This window comes from Myxine glutinosa, chromosome 2 (genome assembly GCF_964187855.1).
Source record: "Myxine glutinosa chromosome 2, kmMyxGlut1.1, whole genome shotgun sequence".
In the NCBI taxonomy this organism is placed as follows: Eukaryota; Metazoa; Chordata; class Myxini; order Myxiniformes; family Myxinidae; genus Myxine; species Myxine glutinosa.
In genome coordinates, this window is record NC_136262.1 from 260,394,217 (window position 1) to 260,417,683 (window position 23,467).

Consider the following 23,467-nt stretch of genomic DNA (forward strand, 5'->3'; position numbering starts at 1 on the left):
TTCTGAAATGGAGAGTGGGGGATTCACAACAGCCATCGGTAGTCGTGCGGTGCATGTTGCTATATTATCTCTAAGATTCTGGTTGTCCTAGTCTGAGAGTCAGGTGAGAGAGAGAGAGAGAGAGAGAGAGAGAGAGAGAGAGAGAGAGAGAGAGAGAGAGAGAGAGAGAGAGAGAGAGAGAGAGAGAGAGAGAGAAGAGAAAGAGAAGAGAGAGAGAGAGAGAGAGAGAGAGAAGAGAAAGAGAGAGAGAGAGAGAGAGAGAGAGAGAGAGAGAGAGGATGGATGGATGGATGGATCTTACTGCGGAAGAAAGGTCTTACACGATTTTTAGACCCCAAATGAGCGGAAGGATTAGATGATGTCAGAGAGACTGCAATACTATTTACAACTAAAGAGATCCAAAAATGTCTGGGCAAACATTGATCATTGGCTCACTGACTGCAATTCCACTGCCCACTTGAAAATCTCCATCAATCGCTGCAAATTGTGAAATCTAGTTTATAATCTCATCTCGAATGGATACAGAATTTGATTCTGAAGATATAGCTGCAGTCGACAGCACTTGTGACATCAACATCCTCCTGCCTCATTTATCCTGGCAACGAAATTCTCCCATTGCCCTGGTTCCATATACAGTAGTTGGATAGGTTATTGCTGAGTCATTGATCCGGCGGTGGGGAAATCCCTGTTGAGATATGTGGCCCAGTAAACAAGGTTGAAGATTGCAAACAAAATCGGGAAGACAACCCGTGACAGCTTATCGATGCGACTGACACTGTTGTAGGTACGCCCTCGCTCTCCCGAAGGACGCTCGGCTCGCCCGGTGACACCTGCGCCACCTGTGCCTCTGCGAGGAACTGCGATCACTCGCTCGTGATTGCAAGGTGTTGGTGGTGGTGGTGGTGGTGATGCATAATAAGGCGTCGCCTGCTGACCGAGGGCTGCTGCTCCCAAGGCCCCCGCTGCCCCGATTCCCCCGGTGTAATTGTAGTTCCTCTTTTTTCCCGGTGGCACCTTCTTCTACAAAACGAGGTGAAAGAGAGTCAAGGCCAAGATATAATATCTAACATCAGTTTATACACCACTCAGGACTATCACAGTGGGATCTGCAAACACATTCCTACCCAAGGTTATTTTCAATTCCAAGAACTGCTCTCACCTGAATGCTCAATTTACATAACTAGTGAGATATCCGTGCTCCGCACGGGTGGAAGTCCGGAAGCAAACAGGCAATGCAGATACGGTGAATGCTAAAGCGTGAAACCAATAAATTCCACATTCCTGTACCACCTTCAGTCGCACGTCAGACATGGACAGCAAGTTCGTGAAGGACTTCCATGAAAAACGTACCCGTTCGCAAACAAACGGGTACGTTCACGTATAGAAACATGAATCGTGGGACCGTGGCGAATCTGCATATGGCACTTATGAGGCCAGTGCTAAGGCCTGCCTTTTTTACAATGAAAAAAGGTAAAAAATCAAACATTTGAACAGCCTTGGACGTGCACCTTGACCCCATGGCCAAGGCACAACGTCTATCAAGACTGTCCCAATAACATTGCACATGCACCTCAATCCCAAGGCTGAAGCACATGGTCATTCAAACACATGCATCCTGACCCCAAAGGGCCACAATGCATGGTCATACAATTGGACCACTCCTCTCAATAGGAGTGAGTCCACTGACAAGCCTTTACTCCTGTCAGGTAACCAACGTAGGCATATGGCGATCCGCGAAGTTCACGTTTAGAAAGTAGAAACCATCACGGCATGTCGTCATTCACTTGAACTCGATATCTCTTTTTATCATTACAAACAACATATCTCCAATCACAAATTAATCACAAAATAAACTTTTAACAACATTGTTAATGTTTCCTTCATTGTAAAAACTACCAAATGAACAGTTAAAAGGATTTTGAGCCGATAGGTGTTACGGCCTTGGCAAGATCGATGGAGACAGCGATCTGTTAGCGTATACACCGCCCAAATAGCTATGTGGAATTCTCTCATGTCGTTTGAACTTTGGCCGAGGTCATTATTTACTTTTCATGATGTTTATATACGAATCAAAAAGAAGATAATTGGTTTTGGGTCGTCCTTTCCGCATATCTCGTGGGATTGTGAGTTGGAGAGACGATCGTGATGGCGGGGAGGGGGTGGGCATTCTCTCAAGCAGGGATTCAACCCATGTCCTTATAAAAGGTCTTTGTCTGAGGTCACCGAGTCCGATCGGTGCAGCTGTGCAGCACAGCTGTGCAGCGATCGGTGCAGCCGTTTGTGCGGCACCCGGGAATATAACGTTATGCGGGAGTCCAAACCTGAAAATGCTGGAGGCCAAAGCTGAAATTGGAAAAACAATATAGCCTATTTTACTCCAGGAGATCCCAGGATTACCCACCCAAAATATCGTTGCGATCGGTTCAGCCGTTTTTGCGGTACCTTCGAATGGACGGACAGACAGACGGCCGGACAGACATTTGGTGGATTATAGTAAAGAAGATGCTGAATAAGGAACACTTTAATTTCAAAGCTTAATATTCCAGAAGATGGAGTTCCAATTCATCATTCAGGCTCAAAGTGTACCTGGCTGTTTTTTTGGTTTGTTTTGTTGCATAGAGGTGGAGGCCCATGGAGGTGCTAAATGGCAAAGGGCAGCAAATTAAGAGATTGACAAGGTATCAAGGGGAATGGTGAAACAAAAACATCGCATGAGTGGGTGGGTGATAGAAAAGAAAAGAGGAGGGAGGGGTACAGAAGGTCATTGAAAGTAAAGAAGATCAGGAGTGGGTATGGGAGGAAGCATGAGGTGATGATCGGCAACACTGTTGAAGGACTTGAGGAAGGGATAACACATACAGCGAGTCCATTCCACAGGTAAGTGAATCGAGGAATGGAAGTGAGCTTGTGGCTTAGAATCTGGAAGGGTGTTGAATTTAGGAAGAACTAGTGCAACCTTGGGTGGATGGGGGGAGGGATGAGGAGGTGTAAAGAGGAAGGCCGGAAGTGAAGCAATAGAAAACGGAATCCACCAACCTACCTGAAGTGCTGAAAAGCAGACCTTGGAACTCATCTACTTGCTGTATATGACAATAACAGAGTCTTGGCTCTCTACAGGTGAGCAATATAGGAAGTAGCTGCACCAGACCCAAAATGGGAACGAATACTCATTGCTACTTCAGATGAAGGCCAGGTACCCTGGAATGAGCTGAGGGCTCTGCAGAGAATACTAAGGCATCAGTTTTCCTTGGAAACCAGCCTTCCATCGTGAGGCCGAGGAGCCGCAGGGCCTGCACCTCTTTTAGGTGTTGACCAGAGAAAGAAACTGGGGCTCAAAAGCTTATTCATTCAGAGGGACAGAATGAGTGCATTGAATTTTCCTCCATTGAAGGACGTTCTAATTTGCTAACGAATGACGTGTTCCAGATCTACATAGACGGATCTTTCCGCAGCCTGCCTGTCAAAGATGTGATGTGAGGACGACTATTCAGGGAAGCAGCGAGATTATTGATATGGACCAGGAATAAGGTTAGTCCTAAAACTTTGCCTTGAGGGACATCTCCAGACAATGCCATCAAGAACAACCAGTTGTTTCTGCTTCCAGAGAAATTTTGATAACACTTCAAGGAGGTGCCCTTGAGATACTGTCGGTTGGGTGCAAGACCCGAATGAAGGTTTGAGAGATGGCGTTGGTGTTTAATTTCAGGTTTAGTACATTTCAAACCTTCAATACTGTCTACTGCGAAGCCTGGTGTTGGCTTAGCGGTTTGGGTGCCGGCTTGGGATCCTAGGATCCTGGGTTCGAATCCCGGTCGATCGCTGAATTAACGCGAGGGGGGTTTGACTCAGCCTGTCATCCTTCTGAGGTCGGCAAATTGAGTACCAGCTCACTGGTAATTCCCTGTGTGTCGCAAGAGGCAACCAACAGGGTTGGCGGCAGGAAGGGCATCCGGCTGTAAAACATTGCTTCAAAAAAGGGGACCACAGTGCCCGAAAAAGGCCAACCCCTGCTCTGCGGGGAAAATGGCCTCTAAAGGTGGTTCAATACTGTTTACTGTACATGTCAATAGCAGAAAAGAGGTGGTGGAAGACAAATGTATAATCACAGTTGGGATTTGGAGAAGAGGTAATGCCTGAGGTTTACAGCAATGATACATTGCATTGCATCGCGGCGCTTATGATGGGGAAAATCGATGACCGGTCTCTAGTTGAGTGGATCTTATTGGAAATCCTTTTATGAATAGGGGCGACTATTCTAATTTTCCACGATGCAAGCCGTAGACCAGACCGTCTGATGAAGAGACCCGAAGAAGAGTGAGGAAAGGGTGGGGCCGAAGCACAGTTCTTGAGCATTACAGTGCCAATGGCTTTGGAACCATTTGCAGAGGTGTCACAATTAACGAGGAACTTTTTAACCTTGGTAAGAGAGTAGTCCCCTTGCTGGAGAGAGCGACTTGTGAATGGGGGAAGGGGAGACGGGATGGGATGGAGAGTGGGGATTTCTGGCTACTTCCCATTTGCCATTTTTGGCTACTTCCGGTATGGGGAGTTTAGGATTTGTGCACCTTCCGGTTCCAGGAAAGTCGGTGTTACGTATCACAAATGTTTTTTTTACGAGTGACCATTGTTTAGTGTATTGTGTTCTGTGCATTAGTGCTTGCGTACATATGAATCGATTGTGGGAACAAATTTGTTATTATATAGGACCTTGTAATGCTTGTTGAGGCTAGATGCGAATTGTAAATGTAGATTCGAGCAAAGAGGTGGCAGGTGTTAATGTTGAGGTTAGACTTTGTTACTTGTGAAAAGGTTTTGAGTGTTCGAGAAATTTCTGGCTACTTCCGGATGTGGAGCCATTTTGCAGTCACAAGCGGTTTCCAGTCACACCCGTCGATATCGAGAGCCGTCTCGTATTTACAAGATAAAGGGAGAAGCTATCGGGAATGTTTGGGAGTTGAGTACGGCATACAAAATGGGAGATCGGACAGAAGAGGCGGTCGCCATTTTGTTTTGTGCATTGCAGTGACGGTTTGTTGCTTTGTTTTTATTTCAACAGCCCGACTGTCCAACATGACCTAGACTAATAAAAAAAACCTTCACTTTTGTTACTTTGACATATTCTGTTCTTTCCCAGAGCAGTGTCCAACATGTATGTATCCATCCCTTTGGGGGTAATAGGACAGAATTCAGTGTACCATAGACAGACCTGACAAACTACCACAAGCCTTTGGAGGATAATTAGAGACTTAATGCCAGGTGAGCTTGATGTTGTGCTCTGGCCAGTTAAAAGACCGATGCACACTAGTTGTGGGATATGGAGGGACTTTAGGTTACCATAGAGCAAAGAGGAGGGGAGGAGCATAAGAGGATTGATGGGAGGGTTGCCCTCTGAGGTGGACAATGCAAGTTGCTTTTTTCGTGATTACTTCACTACATCCCTTCGTGTAGCATGATTGGCACGTTGCATCAGGTAATTGAAGGTGCGGCGGGATGAACTGGTAAAGGAGAGAGTCTGTTGGGGAAGAAATCTCAGTAACTGCTGATGCCAGGATCCAATGAGATAATGGATTGGCTTGTGAGTATGTTTGGTCTGGTCTGAAACAAACCACCTGCCTTGCTGAACTGTGACATTGGCACCTTGTTCATTCTCTGGAAGCTGCCAAGAAAAACACTTTCACAAGGATGTGATCAGAAGAGCACAGAGGAGGGGAGGAGCATGAGAGGATTGATGGGATGTTTGACATCACTAAATGTCACAAAGAATGATATTCGAGTCGGAAAAGTGATTGGACTAAGTCACAGCTATGGGGAAGGGGAGAGCTGCTGGGAATTGGTGGGAATGGGGCAAGGGAGTGGGGCCTTTGGGGAATGGGGAGGAGAGAGTTGTTTGGAATTTGAGGATGGTGAATTGGGAAAACGGGACAGCCAATCATCCCGGCTTGGAATCCTAGGATCCTGGGTTCGAATCCCGGTCGATCGCTGAATTAACGCCAGGGAGGTTGACTCAGCCTGTCATCCCTCTGAGGTCGGCAAATTGAGAACCAGTTCACTGGTAATTCCCTGTGTGTCGCAAGAGGCGACTAACAGGGTTGGGGGGCAGGAAGGGCATCCGGCCGTAAAACATTGCTTCAAAAAGGGGACCACGGTGCCCGAAAAAGGCCAACCCCCGCTCTGCAGGGAAAAATGGCCTCTAGAGGTGGTTCAACAGATTTCAGGACAGACCAGAGACTCCCCTGTTGTCATATCAAACTTGTATGATGTAAAGAGTTGGGATGTGAGAGTAAGAGATCATCCATTGCACGGAATACCATGATGGTACGATCATGTGCTTCTGGAACTACACACTAAAGCTGTGGCAAGAGTCTTACCTTCAACACAGGCTGCTTCCCATCCCAGGCCCAGCTACGCTTGGTGAAGTAGTTGACGGTGGCAAATTCAATTAGAGCCAGAAATACAAACGCATAGCAGACAGCAATGAACCAATCCATGGCAGTTGCGTAGGCCACCTTTGGCAATGAATTCCGTGCACTAATGCTGAGGGTGGTCATGGTCAGCACCGTGGTGACACCTACACACAGCGAGAGAAGAAATAAACAAGCAGGTGGTTTTCAGCAACGTGCGTGTAGTAGGTTCAGGAACTAGAGCTAGGTGTAACACCGATGAAAACTTCCAATGACGAGTAGATGTAAGTGAGGAACGAATTAGGAAGAGTTGTTAAAACACCCAGACCAACACCAATTGTCTTCTATAATGAGGGTAACCTACCAAAGACGGTGCGTGCAGGAACTGACTCTCGGTTGAGCCAGAAGGACACCTGGGAGAGGATAACCGTCATGATGCATGGCAGGTACGTCTGGACGACAAAGTACCCGATCTTCCGACGCAGCAAGAAGTGTGTTGTCATCACAGTGTACTCACCTAAGTGAAGTGAAAAGGAGGGGTGGGGAGGGGCAGTCTACAGGTAGATGGAAGGGGCAACTTATCTGAGTATCTTTACCATTGAAATTGATCAGGTATGTCGGTATTGCGTAAATTGAGTCCTTGAATGTAAGCAGTTTACCGTGAGGACATGCTTCTAGGTCCTGAGGACCTATATTTTGGTATTCCGATAAAACGTGCAAATTTGATTTGCTGCAATGATCTGAATATATGGAATTGCAAAGCTTTAACGATACTATTTGCTTGATAGTGCATGGTATAGTATCAATTCGCTCATTTCCACCTCACACAGTGCCAGGTTGGTCAGGTTTGCTATGGATGTTCCACGATAATCTAGAGTTGCCATTTTAACAGCTCAATAACCCTGATTTAATCAGTACTGCTGCTGTGATCAAGAGGAGGGTACACAAGGAAATATCTATCTTCGTACTATAATTCACCAAATGTCTGTCTGTCTGTCTGTCTGTCTGTCTCTCTGTCTGTCCGTCTGTCTGTTCCCAGGTACCGCAAAAACGGCTCAACCGATCGCAACGAAATTTTGGGTGGGTAATCCTGGGACCCCCTGGAGTAAAACAGGCTATATTGTTTTCCAAAATTTTTCCAATTTTCCAGTTTTTCCAAACACGATGGAATAATATTTACCGATATAAACAGTGATGTGGCTTTTATTGAAATTCTACAAATACTGTTTAGATTTTGATGATTTGCGTGTGATATGATTTAACGGATGTTTATATAAATCGTTTGAAAAAAAAAAAAAAAGCCTTCAATTTCTGATATTTTGCCTTTACATTTGGGCCTCCCAATTGAAGCCCCGCCCGTAGGGTGGGTACCGTTGCTAGTCTTACTATAATTCACGGCCTGGTGTTTGTTTGTTTGTTTGTCGAGCTACTCCTCCTACAATTCTGGCCCAATTACATCCAGTCCTGCTACATATAGGATCAGCATAACCTTCGTGCACGTAAACCGGGTTATATATACATTTTTTCGGGAGCGATTGAGGCAGCTGTCAGTTGCCTATACACTGCCCAAATAAAGGTATGTGTCAGAAGAACATTTTGCATGCTTGGAATAAGATCGCCCGTAGGGTGGGTACTCTGTATGGTATTATATAATGGGCTAATGTTGTCTGTGTGGCTCACCTTGAAACAAAGAAACACTCCTCGGGGAAAAAACAATATTAAGTTGCTTAAATTAATCCAAACCTCTGGAAAAATTGTGATTTTTATCAGTCAGACAAAAATTAATGAACCTGGGCAGTGTATAGGCAACAGACCACTGGCTCGATCACTCCCGAAATTTTTTCTTTGCCACAGGCTTCTGCTAGTATCAGATAACAAAGTCAATGATTGCGATGCTTCCTTTTAAGAATAATAATTCATCTACCTTACAGTCTTTACTCCTTCATGAGCCTCAGACGTTGCATCAACAAATGAGGGTATTAATAAGTTTTCATTCTCTGTTTATTCTTGTTTTCTTTGTCCAGAGAGCATTAATTGTGGCCGAATCGTCCATTAATCTTACACTGTTATGTCATTTATCTTCCGGCAGGAAGGGGAGATGTCTCGTTTACACTTTCGTTTGACCAATTATAATCGCAGAACATGAATCCCTTTATTATTGAACCATTCCTGTTAAAATTTTGGGTGGAGGTGGCATATGGTCCAATCCAATAGACAAGATGGGGAGAGAAGGGGAAGCACAAACACAACATTTGAGGGCAGGGAGATCTGTGGGAGGGAGAGAGCTTGGGGGGAGGAGGCATGGAAAGGGGGGGGGGGTGTGGGAGAGGTATAAAACACAAGGACACTGCAAGGACTTCCAGGAAAGAAGTTGGTATTTCAAAAAAGTGGATTTGGGGTGAAATTAGCGGGGGTAGAAAAGATCAAGGTTTTGGCTGTCCTCCCCCTATTTATCCCTCCCAAACCCCTCACCCCCCCCCCCCTCCTCCCGCCAATTCTCCCACCCAACACCCCTAATATTCAGCCCACCTATTCAGATTGTAAGGAGTGAAAGGTTAAATTCAAAAAAGAAATCACACATTTTGCTGTTCCCTTGGATTTGAGTCGAAAGAGATGAGATTTGGCACAAAGGTGCTTTCAGCCCCAACAGGATTACAGAGAAACATTTCGGATTAGGGTCGATTTCGGGATTATACAGGGGTCAAAGGTCACACAATGTTTGTTTCCAATATGGAACTTTCAAAATGACGTAATCCACCCAGATTGCTCGCATGTGCAGAAACCCCTATTAATGAAGTCAATCGGGGAGGCCTGGTCATATTTCATGCCTCGATAGGGATTGTAGCATGAAATGACGAAAAAAACCTTTAAAGAAGCCGATCGTACTTGTAAACGTACCTGGGAGAACACCGAAACAGTTGGTGAACTTTCTGATCAACTCGTCCAAAGAGTTGATATCTTGCGCTTCATATTGCAAAAACTCCCGACGATGTGGGCCCGAGGAAGGTCCAAAGGTTCGTACACGGGCATTCTACCTTTCTGCTTCTTAACACCGATGGCTGATTGTGTTAACAGGAAATGATAGTATTTCCGTGAGTATTTCCTGTATTTCCGTGAGTGCGATTTACATTCAGGAACAGAACAATTAAGAGTAATCATTGTGAAATTGCCGCTCTATCGTCTAAATGCTGAAAGTTATGTTTAAAAATCTATTTTAACCACAGATTTCGCGCTAGCAACGGCAGGTTAAAAGTACCCGGCGAGCAGAACGGAGTCAGTGTAAACACACGGAGCGCATGCGCAAAATACATCATTTACCATTCGTACGCCATTTTGAAAGTCCCGCATTGGATAGTCGCTTGAAGCATCACATGTGGTGTATTTTCTCCTCGTGTAACCCATTCCATTCTATTACTCAGCGAAACCGTGTGTTCACTTCGCAAAACACTGTTGCCGCCCACGTTCACGTTGGAATTATGCTTCTATACCTTGATCGCAAGTTACCTTTAACATAACTAACTCCTCCTCCTCCTCCTTGCAAGAAAAGTCACGCACAGTTGATTTTTAGGAGCTCGACACACTTCAGGCATCCATTATTCCCAACCACGTTCTCCAGATCCAAGGTGGGATGTTTGGAGAGAAAGCTCGGATGCCAGACTGTATCAAAAGCTCCAGATGTGAGATCCAAATGGCATTGTGCATCTGCAGAGTAAACTTTCATGTTGCATTCTTAATGAAATATTAGTTGTTGAATTCACCTTGTAACACCTGTTGGAGTCCGTGCTGTAGTTGAGATTAGAGCAAATAACTGTTCATGCCAATATGAAATGCAGATCTTAATAAAGTGACAATCCAGTGTACGTAAATACTATAGGTGTTAAAAATTTATTAATTATAACTACAATAATTTCATAGGTGTGACTACAACAAAAAAACTTTTGTTAAACTCCTGAGTCCGCGCTTCGATAAGGTTCATTTTCAAGCCGACTTCTTTCCTGGAAGTCGTAGACTGGAATTTTTTTTTCTACCTCTCCCACGCCCCTTCCCATGACCCACCCCCCCTCCCCCCAAACCCTCTCCCTCCCACAGATCTCCCGATGTCCCTGCTCTCCATCTTGTTCTCCCGCTCCCTTTATCATATGTTTTATGTTTTATGTGTCAGTTTGTCTTTTTTGTGATCAATGTTAGCTCTTACACGAGGCTCGATCTTGTATTTAAAAAAAGAAAAATAAAAAAAAAGCTTGTTTTGATATCGAAGATATCGCAGGAGAGAAACAAGTTGTCGCCTAGAGCGGAGTAAAAGCATAAAAGTTAAAAAGTTTTACCTTTACTACAAAGTTGTAAAAATGTCTCTCGATTAGTCTTGAAACACCAATTAAATATATCCTTAGGAAATGCTGCAACTGAAGAAGGAAAGATTAAGGGAAATCTTCATATTCAAAAATGGATTGCGTACTTTTTTGTTACAGTAAACATGATGAAAGCAGCGACCCTTGAGACATTGCAGAGTGAGTTCTGCACAGGTGACGAGAAAGAGAGAACCAGTCTGGCACCAGGTGCGTGTGGTTGAATTGAGCTTTCTAGACATAAGCTTTCCATGCTTGACCATGGAATAAACTAGCATGTTCACATGTTGGAAACCAATCTTGGTCAACGGAGCAACTCCAAAGGCCAATGTGATTGGATCATTAACTGTGAACCATGGCCCATGTCTGTGGTTTCACATCAATGGTGGATCTTGTTATCAATACGGTTAACTTCATGGGAGAGCAGGAAGCAGGTCAGCTCATGCGTACATCATGCAATAGCAAATAGCTCACCATTTTACAACTGTGACCGCTCTCTACCAATCGATTGCATATGGAAGAGCTTGCTCACATGCTTTGCTTTACAGATCAAGTGGAAAGCAAGTGGCAGGGGGGGTGGCAGGCAAGTTTGCAGTCAAAAAAGGAGGTTTTTAAAAAGTATATAAAACTTTGTCTCCCTCACCTCCTGCCCTGAACTCATGACCTTCGAGCTGCCACTGGCCCTCGTCTCCCCTCTCCCAGCTCCCGAGCCCTCGGAACACGACGGGAACAACAATGAAAGCAAATGAATGAGCAGAAGTTACCTTTGTGAAATAACAATATTGATTGATGGATGGAAAAATAAAGTGTAAAAATATGAGATAACAAGCACACACAGACAAGGGTGTCTTTTATAAGGAAAACTATAACTTTCTACATCGCTATCATTATAAAAGTCTAAAAACTTGGAATCGAGCTCGTCGATATATTTCATCTTTACATAGCATATTGGTAAAGCATTGCCCACAGTCCGAGGTGATAGACATTATAAAGGTTGCAATGTAAAGTGATATTATAAATGTAATAAAGTGTTTACCCTCCATTTGTTTTGTGCTGGCCATTTTGGAATTACCAGAAACAAGAGGTAGGATTTTGCCTCCATCTTGGACAGAGAAGCATGTGCAACCCTTTCGTGTAACTCGGTTAAAAAGGGGCTACCATCAGGCTCTTTGGGGGTTTCCCCAAAGAGGGGGAGACATTGGGGGTTTCCCCAACGAGGGGGAGACATTGGGGGTTTCCCTTCGCCCCTCCCCCATGTAGCAGAAAGGAACCAATGAGGTTGAACCTTGGTCAGGGCGAGCATGGAGGAAAGCGGAAGTCTGGAAGTGGGGGAAGCCGAGAAGGATTGAATCAGCTACAGCAAACACTATACAAAGCTTGTCTCTGTCTACTTTTACACTCAGCCATTACACTTTACACGGCTTACTTTTTGTCTGCCTGTTTCAATGCTGCTGGGGTAAATGGGGCTCTATCATTTCTTTACGATCATCCGCAGTGAAGAGAGGCTGGCTTGATTTGTTTGGGTGCAGGAATGTTCCTTACGGACCTGGAACTTGGCAGTTCCCTAGCACAAGGCCGAACTGAATGGATTGGGCTCGGCCGACCTGCCATGTGCATTGTCCCGGAAGCAGATAGCATTCTGAATGTGGCTTTTCCGCCGCATTGATTGTACTAAGGCTGAGCCGAGTGTTACCTTAACCTGATGTACCTCTGGATGTGTCTCACCCTCCATGAGACTGCGATTCTCTTTTCTCCCATAAATGGAATGAGGCAGGGACCCAGCCTACAGCAGAGAAAGAAAAAGGCCTAGAAGGAAAGGTTTGATGTAGTTGTCTGACGTGTTGTCTTGTATGTTCAATGGAATAGCTAATTGTGTACACGATATGTGAACAGAGTTTAAATTCCTACCAAGTTGTGTTGTGAATGTTTGTAAATTTGTCTGTGTAGTTTTTTATTAATATTTTTATTTCTGAAATCCTGGAATTGAACATCCAGTTTAACAGTACTTGGACATGTGAAATAGGGGGGTGTACAAGACTGCTTCTGCTTCTTTAAAATCATTATTTTATTTAAATTGAAGTGCATACCTCAACACTGCATGGGGTATCATGTTCTACAAACTCAAACACTGCATGGGGTATCATGTTCTATGAACTCTAGTTATAATTGGTGAACTGTGCGCATCCATTGTTTGAGAGTTTCATCAGTACCAAGTAATGGTGATGCGGAATGCAGGGAATGGTACATTGCTGAGCTTCGTTCCTCCGATGACCGCAGGAACCGCTTCAAATGATCTGGTGACAAGTCCTTCGGGTCACTGGTAAATAACACGTCATAGACACCAAAGTCAATTGGACTTCGGGTTCCCCTTGACCCTCGAGGTTTTGCAATAAATCACCGTCTTGGTAAAGATCCGATTTTGGTAAAGATCTAGATCCTGAAATGGATAATACATTTTTTAAGTGGTTCTTCACCATTGAGAGACAGGGCAAAAACCGATATGTAGCAGGATATCTCAAAAAGTTGTGGACGGATTTTGACGAAACATGGTGGATGAGTTGGGTATGTAACAAGCACGAATTGGTTACATTTTGAGGAAGATCCTGACCTGGATACTAGAATTTTCAAGTGATTTTTCACCATTGAGACACAACAAACAACAACAACATGCATTTTAAGGTCATTTTCCCTGCAAGAGCGGGTGTTCGCCTTGCGGTCCCGATGACAATCTTCTCCATTTTGCCCTATTTTCTGCATCTGCCCTTGTTAACCCCCTTGCCCGCATTTCTTCTTCGACCATCTTTAGCCAAGTCTTTCTCGGTCTTCCCCGTCCTCTACCTCCTTCTACATTCATTTCCATCACTCTTCTGAAGCAGTCATTTTCATCCTTCCTCAACACATGACCAAACCATCTCAACCTGTTTCTCTTCACAGCATCCATCACAGGCTCTATTCCCATCATCTTTCGCAATTCATCATTTGTCTTCCTCTCTCTCAACGATACTCCGCACATCCATCGAACCATTCGCATTTCCACCCTTTCCAGCCTTCGATGCTGCTCTACGTTCATTACCCATGTCTCGCTCCCATAAATCATAACACTTCTCACACATCCAGCATACACCTTTCCCTTCAGCTTCAACGACACTCCCCTCCTCGTCAGCACGCCACTCAGTTCCTGAAACTTCTTCCATGCACATCTCACTCGAGCAACCGTTGCCGAGTCTGATCCACCTTCTCCATTGAGCATGTCTCCAAGGTAACAAAATGTTTTCACACCTTCCAGCTTCACGCCGTCTCCAAGATCCAACTCAACATGTCCTCCATCTGCAGCTCCCTCTGTGCACACCTTACACTTGAATGTAGCTGCCACACTGGTTAATGACCCTCTCAAACCACTACATTTTTGATGAACCCACTCAGCGCACATTGTACATTGAATGGAGTTCACTCCGACACCCTTCCTGCACACAGCACACGGCCACTTCCCAGTTCTTTCCACCTCACCACATGCTTTACCACTTGCCATCACCTTCATTTTTCCGATATTCACCTTCAGACCTTTTGTCTCCATACATTCCTTCCACTTGTTCATCTTCTCCTTCAGTCCATCCATACTTTCTGTCATCAACACCAGATCATCTGCATACAACAACTCCCACGGTAAACCCTCCTTTACGTTCCGAGCCAGCACCTCCATCACAGCTACAAATAGTAGTGGACTTAGTACCGACCCCTGATGCACTCCCACCTTCACCTCAAACTCACCACTGTTCCCGTCCTTCGTCCTTACAGCTGTGCGCGCTCTTTTGTACATTGCCATCACTACTCTGATCAACCATTCCTCCACTCCTAACTTCCTCAATGCCCATGTCAATACTTTGCGTGGAACCCTATCGAATGCTTTCTCCAGATCAACAAACCCCAAAAACAACTTCTTCTTCTCCATGTCCTTCTCCTGCAACTGCCTCACAATAAAAAGCACGTCTGTCGTTCCTCTTCCTAGCATAAATCCAAGCTGCATTTCGTCAATCTTCACTTTCTTCCTTATCCTCCTCTCCAACACCCTTTCCAATACCTTCATTCCATGCTCCAATAACTCGGCCCTCCCGCTTTTCTACTCTTCATTGCTTTTATCGCTTCCTCAACTGCCTTCTCGGTTCACAATTTTTCACCATTGAGAGATAGCGCCAAAAACGATATGTAACACAATATTTAAAAAAGTTGGGGATGGTTTCGGACGAAATTTGGTGGATGAGTTGGGTAAATGCCAAGGACTAATTGGTTACATTGTGATGAAGATCCGGATCCTGATCTAGATCCGAGAATTTTCAAGTAAGAGTCTTGACCATTGAGAGATGGGGCCAAAAACGATACATAGCACAATATCTCAAAAAGTTGGGGACGGATTTGGACGAAATTTGGTGGACAGGTTTGGTATGGGACAAGTACGAATTGATTTGATTTTGGTGAAGATCCTGATCTGGATACTAGAACTTTAAAGTGATTTTTCACCATTGAGATATAGGACCAAAAACGATATGTAACACAATATTTTAAAAAGTTATGGACGGATTTGATCGGACCTTGGTGGACCGGCTGGGTTTGGGACAAGGACGAATTGATTCGATTTTGGTGAAGGATTTGTACCAAAGGACCCAAGGATTCGAGTATACCAAAGGACCCAAAAAAAAATCCAGATGCAGATACGAGAATTTTTTCATTTTTTAAGTGATTCTTCATCATTGAGAGATATAGGGCCAAAAACGATATAAAGCACGATATTTCAAAAAGTTCGGGACGAATTATGACTAAACTTGGTGGACCGATTTGGTGTGTGACAAGAACAAGCGATTCGATTTTGGTTCAGGTCCGAATCCAGATCCGGCCCATCAGTGGGATACAAAACATAAACTGTTCAGCCTGGTGGAGGTATGTTCTCTACCGAGTGCTGTTCTAGTTTATGGATGTTTAGTAAAGTAGAAAGATAAGAAGTTATAATATTGAAATTACACTTTATAAACTGGCTTTGTGCAAAGATCATGCAAGTTCAGGATATTTATGGATAATTCCAGATATTGAACCATCTGCAAGTTCAGGATATTTATGGATAATTCCAGATATTGAACCATCTGCAAGTTCAGGATATTTATGGATAATTCCAGATATTGAACCATCTGCAAGTTCAGGATATTTATGGATAATTCCAGATATTGAACCATCTGCAAGTTCAGGATATTTATGGATAATTCCAGATATTGAACCATCTGCAAGTTCAGGATATTTATGGATAATTCCAGATATTGAACCATCTGCAAGTTCAGGATATTTATGGATAATTCCAGATATTGAACCATCTGCAAGTTCAGGATATTTATGGATAATTCCAGATATTGAACCATCTGCAAGTTCAGGATATTTATGGATAATTCCAGATATTGAACCATCTGCAAGTTCAGGATATTTATGGATAATTCCAGATATTGAACCATCTGCAAGTTCAGGATATTTATGGATAATTCCAGATATTGAACCATCTGCAAGTTCAGGATATTTATGGATAATTCCAGATATTGAACCATCTGCAAGTTCAGGATATTTATGGATAATTCCAGATATTGAACCATCTGCAAGTTCAGGATATTTATGGATAATTCCAGATATTGAACCATCTGCAAGTTCAGGATATTTATGGATAATTCCAGATATTGAACCATCTGGTGTTAACGCACAATTTTTGATGGTTGCTGCCTATAGAAGCATCTAGTCATTTTGAGTAGATAGAGGAGACGGGCTTTGTGGATATTCTTCGTCTGAGTATATGTGAATGGGAAAGCAGAGTGAAACAAGAGGCAGTCATGTAGGTCAAATATTGGAGTCTGAGTTTAAGAAAATAAATTAAATGTGGATGGTATGGACTTGAGAATATAATTTCAAATGTACAAACATTGGAACAGGATCAAGACTAATGGATGTGAGTTCTGAACTGCCATTGGTGGTCAGGGTCCCCAATGCTGAACTTTCGAGTCAACACTCGTTCAACGGAGGGAACAGTACAAGAAGGGTAATGTGGCAAATAACGTCATTTCATATATTAAAGGTACATATTCATTTAATGTGGGGAATGAAGAGCTTATTTAGGTCATTTTGAGTATGCAATAAAATTGAGTAAATGGTATGTGGGGGAAACTTTTGCTCAATGCGCAACTTTCAATATGATGCACGAATGCAAACGAGGCCTTTCGTGCGTGCGTGTGCATTTTCAGTGATTCGCCGCTGCTCGCCCCACTCCTAACCTGCCGTTGCTATCACTAAATCTGTCAATAGTCTTTTTCATAATTTTCAGCATCTACTATAAATGGATGAGGTGTAGGTGTGTGTGTGTGTGTGTGTGTGTGTGTGTGTGTGTGTGTGTGTGTGTGTGTGTGTGTGTGTGTGTGTGTGTGTGTGTGTGTCAGTCAGTCATACATTTTTTGACGTCTATTAATTAATTACGTACTATTCAAATGTACCTTTTAACCCTTTAGACTGCTGAGACCACTTAGACCTTGGAAGACCATTTCACACTTGACACCCAAAAGACCCCAAGGACCCAAAAGGTCCCTGAGGATCCAAAACACCCAGATGACCCAAAAGTCCCAGATGACCCAAAAGTCCCTGACGACCCAAAATACCCGAAAGTACCCAAGGACCCAAAAAGTCCTTGATAACCCAAAAGTCCCTGAGGACCAAAAGACCCCAGATGACCCAAATGTTCCCGAGGACAAAAAGACCCAGATGACCCAAAGGTCCCCGAAGACCAACAATACCCAAAAAACTAGGATGAGCCAAAAGTCCTTGATGACCCAAAAGAACCATATGACCCAAAAGTCCCTGAGGACCCAAATCACCCAAAAGTCCCAAAGGACCCAAAAAGTCCTTGATGACCCAAAAGTCCCAAAAGACCCAGATGACCCAAAAGTCCCTAAGGAGAAAAAGGCCCAGATGACACAAAAAAAAACAGATGACCCAAAAGTCCCCGAACACCCAAAAGACCCAGATGACCCAAAAATTACCCCAAATACCCAAAAGTCCCCAAAAACCCAAAAGTCCCCGAAGATCCAAAAGTCCCCAATGATTCAAAAGTCCCTGAGGTTCCAAAAGACCCGGATGACCCAAAAATCCCTGAGGACCAAAAAGACTCAGATGACCCAAAAAACCCAGATGCCCCAAAAGTCCCCAAGGACCCAAAAGACACAGATGACCCAAAGTACCCCCAAAGGCTCCTAAATACCCAGAGGACCCAAAATACCCAGATGACCCAAAATACCCTGAAGGCCTCTAAACACCCAGAGAACCCAAAAGACTCCAAGGACCCAAAAGACCCAGATGACCCAAAAGTCTCTGCGGACCCAAAAGACCCAGAGGACCCAAAAGTCTCTGGGGACCCAAAAGTCCCAGAGGACCCAAAAGACCCAGATGACCCAAAATACCCCAAAGGCTCCTAAATACCCAGAGGACCCAAAATATGACCCAAAAGACCCTGAAGGCCCCTAAACACCCAGAGAACCCAAAAGACTCCAAGGACCCAAAAGACCCAGATGACACAAAAGTCTCTGGGGACCCAAAATACCCAGAGGACCCAGAGGACCCAAAAGACTCTGAGGACCGAAAAGACCCAGATGACACAAAACGTCCAGCTGACCTAAAAGTCTCTGACCCAAACCCACCCCCCCCCCCCCCCCACCCCCTGAGTCTGCTGGCAGGTATGCTACTAGGCCATGAAGACCAATGAAAATTTGGTACAACGGACCAACGGCCCACTAGTTTAAACAAAAGATTGGCAATTTCAAGATGGTTAACCATAATTGTTGTGTTCCTCGATGCAAATCGGACTTGTATAAATAAATATAGCAAATACGAGAATTATCCATGGGTGTGACCGAGAGGTGAGTTCCTATCATTTCCTGTTAATGTAAGCGAGCGGCCGCAGTGGATAAGTCAAAATGAAAGCTCGGAGTGCATGTGCAGAAACTCCTAGAAACAATTTGGTGTTTGGGTTCACCACAAAGTATATCACGTGTGCGAGATGACGTTTGTTTCCTAAAAGGGTTCACAAAGCTTCTAAAATAAGCTGAAAACACTTGAAAAAGTATTTGAGAGAAAGGGTTGTGCCAATGCATGACGGAGGAGCTGGAGAACTATCTCAGTTCACCAAAAGGGCAGCTGCCCGCACTCCAAACTCCCAACCATGAGGGCCGGTGCAAGGCCCAAGGGAATGGTCATAGTCAACGGTCGGTCGTAGTCAACGTGTGGCCCTGAATGGGTTTCTCTCATCTCCTCTTCCTGTTCAGGCTGGAGTTCCCCAAGGTAGTGTTCTGGGCCCTGTGCTTTTTCTGGTCTTCATCAATGATCTCTCTGACTCTCTTGAAAATCCTCTCTATCTCTTTGCTGACGACTCTACTCTCTGTCGCTCCATTCCTCATCCCTCAGATCGGCAGTCTGCAGCCTCCTCACTCTCTGCAGACCTGGACAAAATCACAGACTGGTCAAACAAGTGGAACATGTCTTTCAATCCTGACAAATCTCACACTCTTACAATGTCTCTCCGAAAGGATCGACTGGACAACCCTCCCATCTACTTTCTCAACAATCCTCTCCAAGAAGTTCTGTCGCTCAAGCTTTTGGGTCTCACTATCTGCCATGATCTTTCTTGGGAAAACCACATTTCCAAGCTGGCCTCCAAAGCCAGTCGCCGACTGGGCATCCTCCGTCGTGCGAAGTCCTTCCTTGGCACACCTGAGCTCCTCACCACATACAAGGCTTTCATCCGCAGCTCAATGGAATACTGTTCCCCCCTCTGGGCTGGTGCTCCTGCCTCACACCTTGCTCGGCTTCACGCTGTTGAGGCCAAAGCTTTCAGAATCATTGGAATCTCCTGCGATGTAGTCAACGCCGAGGGCCTTTCACTCACTCACCGCAGGCAGGTTGGTGGTCTTTCTGTCTTCTACCGACTCCTCTCCGGCCTTGCTCCCCCAGCTCGCTCTGTGCTCTGTCCCCCCAATATTCCTTCAGGTCGCACAAGATCTGCCTGCAACCCTCTTATGGTTAAACTGCCAAAGTCTAGGCTCTCTGCTCACCTTCACTCTTTCATTCCCCTTTTCTCCCGCCTCTGGAACAAACTCCCCCACTCCCTTCAATCCCACTCCTCCCTCCAGGTCTTTAAAACAGCTGTTCACCACCATCTCTTATCTTCCCCCATCGAAAACCTTGATCTTTTCTACCCCCGGTAATTCACCCCAGAGTCCTTGCAGTGTTCATATGTTTTAATCCTCTCCCACCTCCCCCCAAGTCCTCCCGATGTCCCTGCTCTCAAATGTTGTGTTTGTGTCCTTCCCCTTCTTCCCCCTCTCTTTTGTGTCCTCCCCCCTCTCTCCCCATCTTGTCTGCCGCTCCCCTTGTTTTTTGTGTTTTGTGTGTCGGTTTGTCTTTTTGTGTGATTAATGTTTGCTCTTTCACGAGCCTCGATCTTGTATACAAAAAAAAAAAAAAAAAAAAAAATGGGTGGGTGCTACCCAAACCCTCGACGGATCGCGACCAGTGAATGGCCTTTGAACATTGTGGGAATGCATCCTGTGAACACGGCAAGCTTGGTGGATTATTTAATGGATGTCTGCAATTGGAAAGATTATGGTGTGCATCTTTACCAAGTAATGGTAGCCAACTATTTGATAAAGGACATCTTCGCAACTCGAAAATACACAAAGCTTGTATACCTGATTTGGGTGCTTCTGAACACTGATGGGAAGGACATATATGGGTCATGTGAATGCACAGGGTAAGTTTAAAATCAACTTTGAAAATATTATTTACTATTAATCATGCTTGGTGGGAGAGGAGGGCGAGTGGGAGCTGTGAGAGCTGTTATATGTTATCAATGTATTGTTTGTTTGGTTCTGGCACAACAAGGGAAATTATACTTGATTTTTGCATCTATTGCTAAAAGGAGGTGTGTGTGTGTGTGTGTGTGTGTGTGTGTGTGTGTGTGTGTGTGTGTGTGTCTTTGGTTGTTATCTCCATAATTTGGGTTTTAGAAGGTGGAACGGAGTCCCCCTAGGACCCAAAGTGTCCACCCCCACTTTGGTGAAGGATTGTGTGCTGTTGTGAAGTTGTGTTGTTCTCAGAGGTTTGTTCCAATGGCTCTTTTCAGGATCATCACTGAGCCCCGTACAACCTCCAACTGTAGTTTGCTTGTGGTAATGTTCCCAGGGATAATTTTTAATATCTCTGTAAGGTTCTTTTTTATCATTCCCATTGCTCCAATAAATCACTGGTACAATATTGGCATTCTTCAGCTTCCAGGATCTTTTCCCTTTATTATTGAGGTCTTGGTATTTGGTCATTTTCTTGATTTCTGCATTATTTAGACCAAAAACACTGGGTACTGAGACCTCAATTAGCAATGCCTTATTTTCCTTTTTGTCTCTGAGTCTAGTTGAGTCCAGTTATCTAGTTGCAGTGCTTTGTTTTCTATGTTCACGCTGGATGGGATCATCAAGTAATACGTGAGAATTATGTCCTCATTTTCAATGATTGATTTTGGTTCATGTTTCCATGAGCTTTGTGGAACTGGGATATTGAAATTTCTGCAGATGTACCAGCGGATTACTCTACATACTTTGTTGTGCCTTTGGGTGTACAGCTGCTCTGGCATGAGTTTTTTTTACATACTGATAGGAGGTCACTCATGCTTTCTGTTTCGACCTTGCAGAACCGACACTTGTCTGATTGACTCAGTCCAACCATTTTCTTATAAAGTCATTCATCTAGTGTCCTTGGTCTTGGGAATTAATCATGATTTGTTCTCTGTCTCAGTTGAGCTGACTTCTTAGCTATTCCAGTGATCATTCTTTGTCTATCTCCAATCTGTCCAACTCTTTTTTTGGTATTTCCCTGCTCTTTTGTCTCTCTCCCAGTTGTCACCATATATCTGCAGGTATTTCATCTTGTATTTTTCTTTTGTCTTTTTTGCAATCGTTGGGGCTGTATTAGTTGCTGTTTCGGTTTGGTGCGTGACATCTTCTATTCCCAGAATTCATGACATCGTCCATATCTCCAACTTCACATTCATGGCTGACTCAAGCAGGTTTTCATCAATGATTGTCCTGAACTTTGCACCGTCTATTGCTCCTTCTATCCTGGCAAGCTTGCCAGTCCCTGCTGATAAAAAGCAGCCCCGTAGCATGATGCTACTACCACCATGCTTGACAGTGGGGATGGTGCTGATTGGATGATGTGCAATGTTGGGCTTGCGCCAGATGTAGCGCTTTAAATTTACACCAAAAAGTTAAATTTTTGTCTCGTTTGACCAAACAATATTTCTCCACATACCTGTAGTATCATTAAGATTCTTTTCACAAACTCTATACAAGCTTTTAGATGTGTCTTTTTCAGTAATGGCTTCTTTCTTACCACCTGTCCGTATATGTCAGCTTTGTGAAGGAAATAGGATATTGTTGATTTATGTATACTGACCCCCATCGTGAACATAGAGCCTTGCAGATATTTCAAAGTCATTGTTGGATTTACAGTGACATCCTCAACCAGTTTCCTGCTTGCTCGGCTGCTAAGTTTGGATGGGCTAACTGATCTGGGTAGAGTGTGGATGGTATGATACGTCTTCCACTTCTTAATGATGGATTTCTCCATACTGAAAGGGACATGAGCGATGTTGAAATCTTCTTATAACCCTCTCCTGTATGGTGCTTCTCCACCACTTTATGTCTGACTTCTTTGGATAGCTCCTTGAACTTAATGTTTGCCTTGTTGGTTGACCAAGCAAGTTCCATCCTAAATGTCCTTAGATAGGTGGGGGGAGATTAATATTTAAGTTAATGCACTGATTACATACAGGTGATACCTATTACACTTATTTTGTAAACTTTCAAACAAATAATTTGTTACTGAAGTCATTTCAGGTTAATTATGTGAAAGGTTTGATACATATGCAACTGAGAATCATCTGATTTTTCTCTGTTAATCTAACGTATTCACATTAGCTTTATCACTGATGTGTTTTTAAAAGATAAAGGCATTTTAAAGCTTTATCACTGCAGTAGTTTGTGAAGACTCTATATATTAGGTTGATTTGGAAGCATCATGAAGTTAGCTCAGGTAGCATCAAAATGTGAAAACTTTGGAGGGGGATGAATACTTTTTCAGGCCACTGTAGCTACGGAACTATCTGTGATAGATGCTTGGTAGATGTGCTCCAATATGCATAGACCCATCATACAGTAGGTACCAGAGCATGAGGTGATGGTGTGGAGATGAGTCGACAGTGAGGAGCCTCTTTGCCGGAGGTAGAATGATTAATTAAGGATTTATGCTGAGATGGATGTAATGCAAAAGTTGTCTGAGAGTTTGCATGTGCAACTGTTACAAACTTTATGGAGGAATAGTATACTGCCTGGAGATGGAAAGAGAGGTTCCTTCTGTTAGGATGTGGAAGAGTATGATCATGCTCCAAGAGTGTAATGTGGACACAAGGTGGCCTAGATAAGTGGAGCATGTCAAACCTCATGTACCAGAAGGAATTTCCATGTTATGCAGGGGCCAATGATAAGCAAACAACAATAGCCCAAGAAGGGAGAGAGACACCATGCTCCGGGTGTTAAATTTTTCAGAGAGAAAAGTGGAATTAGCCAGGTTCATGGGTCCGAATCTGACTAGGCACGCCAT

At 44.1% G+C, this 23,467-nt stretch overlaps 1 protein-coding gene across 1 annotated transcript in view; it reads right to left on the reverse strand.

Annotated features, from left to right (window-relative positions):
- Nucleotides 1-323: 323 nt before the first annotated feature.
- The window catches only part of LOC137420610 (gamma-aminobutyric acid receptor subunit alpha-2-like), a 189,528-nt gene continuing 166,384 nt past the window's right edge, over nucleotides 324-23,467 (reverse strand). The window contains exons 8-11 of the mRNA XM_078772492.1: nucleotides 11,391-11,459; nucleotides 6,766-6,918; nucleotides 6,369-6,568; nucleotides 324-1,020 (exon numbers count right to left, since the gene is read on the reverse strand). Coding sequence (XP_078628618.1) covers nucleotides 649-1,020; nucleotides 6,369-6,568; nucleotides 6,766-6,918; nucleotides 11,391-11,459 — 794 coding nt within the window. The 3' untranslated portion in view covers nucleotides 324-648. The remainder of the gene's footprint in view (nucleotides 1,021-6,368; nucleotides 6,569-6,765; nucleotides 6,919-11,390; nucleotides 11,460-23,467) is intronic.